This window comes from Octodon degus, unplaced genomic scaffold (assembly GCF_000260255.1).
Source record: "Octodon degus isolate 3935 unplaced genomic scaffold, OctDeg1.0 scaffold00026, whole genome shotgun sequence".
In the NCBI taxonomy this organism is placed as follows: Eukaryota; Metazoa; Chordata; class Mammalia; order Rodentia; family Octodontidae; genus Octodon; species Octodon degus.
Window position 1 is genome coordinate 12124092 of NW_004524602.1, and position 4413 is coordinate 12128504.

The 4413-nt window shown below is 43.1% G+C and overlaps 1 protein-coding gene across 1 annotated transcript in view; it reads left to right on the forward strand.

Moving 5' to 3' along the window:
- The window catches only part of Fam96a (family with sequence similarity 96 member A), a 23813-nt gene that overhangs the window by 5696 nt on the left and 13704 nt on the right, over positions 1 to 4413 (forward strand). Inside the window, exon 2 of the mRNA XM_004628827.2 lies at positions 442 to 606. Coding sequence (XP_004628884.1) covers positions 442 to 606 — 165 coding nt within the window. The remainder of the gene's footprint in view (positions 1 to 441; positions 607 to 4413) is intronic.

The window sequence follows — 4413 nt, forward strand, 5'->3', positions numbered from 1 at the left end:
AAGAAAACAGGTAGACATCCACTTGTAATTCCACTTAATAGGGAGGCACAGGCAGGATAATTCAAGTTTTTTTTTTTTTTTTTTTTTTTTTTTTTTCGGAACTGGGGATTGAACTCAGATCCTTGTGTTTGCCAGTCAAGCGCTTATCCTACTGAGCCACCTCCCCGGCCCCAATAATTCAAGTTTTAAGGCCAGCCTGGGCACTTACCAAGAACCTGCTGGAAAATTTTAAAAATAGAAAGGGCTGGGGATGTAGGCCAGTGCCCTTTGAGGTTCAGTCTCCATGTCCTTCCACCCCCACCCCCTGCAAAAGAAACCAGTAGTAGAAGTTGCTGTAGTATTTGCTTAAAGAAAAGTCAGTGCTTAGATTATGATTAGCAGAGCCATCTTCATTGCGCTTATCCGTGTTGCAACTAATGCCTTCTCTTTGGCGTGCTTCAGATTTGATTCGAACCATCCGGGACCCAGAGAAGCCCAATACCCTGGAAGAACTGGAAGTGGTAACGGAGAGCTGTGTGCAGGTTCAGGAGCTAGACGAAGAGGACTATCTGGTTGTTATCAGGTTCACACCGACAGTACCTCATTGCTCTTTGGCGACTCTTATTGGTAAGAGTGTGTGTGTGTGTGTGTGTGTGTGTGTGTGTGTGTGTGTAACTTCTAAACTGTTCAGCAGATGGGAACCAAAACAGCAATATAGCAATTTGTACCACATTTTACGCTTCATGATGAACAGAGTATTTCCACGTATTCATCTTCTGTAACCCTTGCGGTTACAGTACTGTTATCTTTGTTTTACAAATGAGGACTCTAAAGCTACCAGAGTTTTGTGGCTTGCTGGGAATTAGCCAGGAAGTGATGAGGCCTACGCTCTCACCTCCCAGTCTGTTTCCTTTGAGTTACATGCAGGCCCCATTAAGATAGCCAGTTAAAGGGGAGCGGGCAGCGAAGCCTGTCCTCTCCTGCCCATGCAGCTGAGAGTGGCTGCTGTCAGCCGGCCCTGTTGCTTTCACCATCTTTGGGCCTGTGTTTGCTCAAGTCTTGGCTCCTTTTCCCTCCTTGCTGAGACAAAATACTGGAAGCCTAAAATTAAAAAAGTCTGCAATCAGCTGGCTCCAAGGCAGGGTGGTATGGCCCCGGGGCAGCAGCTCAAGGCAGCAGAAGACAGCAGAAGCCCAAGGGCAGAAAAGAGGAGCAAGCGTGTCTTCTTCCCTTACACTGTAAGCAGGCTCCCCTCCCTGGGGGGGCGTAGCGCTCACACCCTCTCCCTGCCCTCCTTGCTCCGGATGAGGGTGGGATGAGGGTGCCGGCACAGTGAGGCCCCTGCCCGCCCGCCCACACTCTCAGTTAATTGTTTAAACTCCTCAGGCTGACCCAGTGTGTCAGCCCCTGTGGAGGGCTCTCCCTCTGCCGTAAGTGGAGCCCAGGCCCTTCTGGGTTTTGGGCAAGGGCTCTGCAGCTGCTGTGTGGCTGCAGCACCCTGCAGGGTATTCCTGAGGCATTTTTCTATGTGTAAGACAGATTTCCCAACATTTTGGATTAATTAATACTACTGTGAATAGGGAGACAGCTCAGTGGCATAAGCACCTGCTTGCCAAGGGTAAGGTCCTGAGTTTGATCCCTGTTACCACAAAAAAAAAAAAAAGATCAAATAGTGCTGTGAATATATAGTTTGCTATGAAGAATATGAAGGAGCTGGGCTTGGTGGTACACACTTGTAATCTTAGTACTTGGGAGGCTAAGGCAGGAGAATTGCAAGCTTGAGGCCAGCCTGGATTACATATTGAGTTCATGGCCTGCCTGAACTATGCAGCAACACCTTGTTTTGAAAGGAAAAAAAAAAAAGAATATAAAGGTAATTTATTTCAACCCAAATATCAGTAGGGGTTTTATTAATCAATGATGTGTATAAACAATGGAATACTATGCAGCTATACAAAAGAACAAAGAGGCCAGGTATGGACATATGTCTGTGAGTGCAGCACTCTGGAAGGCTAAGGCAGGAAGATCACAGATTTGAGTCCACCTGAGCAATTCAGAGAGACCCTGTGTCAAAAAAAAAAAAAAAAAAAAAAAAAATTAAAGTGCTGGAAATTTGGTTCTGTGTAAAGGCACTACTAGGTTTAGTTCTTAGTACTGCAAACCCCCCCAACAATAAAAAAAACTCAGCTTGTCCTGATAAAGATCTCTGTGATGTACCCAAGAAAAATAAGTATATGATTGCTGTTTGTGATTTAAAAAAATTCTACTGAGCTGGGGAGATGGCTCAGTAGAATAAGCGCTTCCCTGGCAAGCGCAAGGGCCTGAGTTCAATCCCTAGTTCTGCAGAAAAAAACCCCAAAAAACCCACATATTTGTATTTGCATGTTTATGCATAAAGCATACATAAGAAATGAACAGCTGTGATGGGTCCTATTGGGTGACAGTGGCAGTGGGAAGCTGGCAGATGGGGGGCAGTGTAGGAGGGAGACTTCCTGTGTATTTTTTTTATCCTTTCGAGACAGGGTTTCATGCTACAGTTCAGGCTGGCATCATACGATGTAGCCCAGGTTGGTCTCAAATTCATGGTGATTCTCCTGCCTCAGCCTCCCAGGTGCTGGGATTACAGGCCTGCGCCACCATGCCCAGCCCCTGTATATCTTTTTGTGGGATACATTCTTGGAAAGCAAGCAAGTTAAGGATCAAAATGATAGTATTCAAGGGGCTTTATATTCAGATAAAATTTTTAATAACTAAATCCACAGTTGTTACAAAGTAATGTCATTAATTAATTACAATGTAATGTCTTCTCTTTTGGATGTTCAACAACTGAGATTTGAGAGTGGAAAAAAAAAAAAACAACTAAAAATATAGATGGGCTAAGAGGACAGCCAATATTTTGGCCCTGACTCTCTAAAGTCTACGAGGACCCAGGATAAGAAGGAACCTTTTCTATGACATCCTAGAACTCTGGGCAGTTATATGACATCCTGACCAGAGGTTGTCCAGCCCTTGGAGATGGAGACACCACAGTGTGCCAAAGGAGAGTCACCAGGAGTGAAAAGCTTCCCAATCTTTCACAGAAAACAACTTGGTCAAACAATGGCTGTGACTCATCCAGGAAGCTATCACTGAAAGAACAGAGAGGCATATACAGAGTTTACTCCACTGAATATATACGTCTCTCTCTTGGGCTCACATCCTACAGCCTCTCAGAATTTTATTTGATATCTAGGTGGAATCCTCCACAATCCCATAACTCTTACATTCTGCATGCCTGTAAAACCAAAATCATATGAAGGACAAGAAGATAGGACATAAGTTTCAGCAAAAGCTGGGGCCCCTTTGACCATGGCTGCAGCAGCCTCTATCTTTATGTTTTTTTGTTTTGTTTTGTTTTTTTGTGGAACCGGGGATTGAACTCAGGCCCCTAAGCTTGCTAGGCAAGCGGTTATTGTACTGAGCCATCTCCCTGGCCCCATCTCTATCTTTATGGCTAGAAGACTGTTCCTGGGGATACCCTACCTCAGGAGGCCCTGAGTGAGCAAAGTGCTTTGAGGTTTCCTTTGGTAAGTTCATACAGTTCCCCAAATTACACGTTGTTGTTTCAAAAATATTATAATATATATGCTGACTTGTTGCATTTGTACTACTAGTTTACCTCAGATAAGTTAAAAGAAAGTTTTGTGTAATGATTGGTTTGCCTCTTTTATAGGAATCTTCTTGGTTTATGTCCTAAAATTTGAATGACTACTTTTAAAATAATATATACAGTGTTCTAGCTATTTTTTAAAAGTATAAATGCAATGCATAAAAATGATGGCTTTATAAACTTATGTTATACTTCTCCAAAACAATTTTGAAAAAAAAAAGAGTTATTTTAATAATTTTAAAAAATGCTAGTATTTGCTTATTGTTCCTACTGCAGGATCTGTCTTCTCATTAGTTCTCCTGGACTCCCTCCAGTAGGGGTTCTAGCTCCTGGGCCCCATCCTGAGGGACTGGGCACAGTGCACCTTAGGTGTTGTGATGGTCATTTACATTCCAGACCAGAAAGAGTATTATTAGATGCTTAGTTATATTTTTGGCCTTAGACAATTTCTGATCAACAGATATTGAAAGTACTATTTGCATATTTATGTGGAGGGGGTGCTTAAAATATTTAGACTTTTAAGAGTCCTCAAGGGGCCAGGCGTGGGGGCAGTAGCCTGTAGTCCCAGCACTGGGGAGGCTGAGGCAGGAGGGTTGTTGTGAGTTTGAGACCAGCCTGGGCTACAAAGTGAACTGAAGGCCAGCTTGAATGGCATAGTGAGGCCCTGTCTCAGAAAGACCAAAAAAAAAAACCAAAAACAGTCCTTAAATAAGGAGTCTAAGAGCCTATAGAGGTGTGTTTTTTTGGTTTTTTGAATTTTTAATTTTTTAAATATTTATTTATTT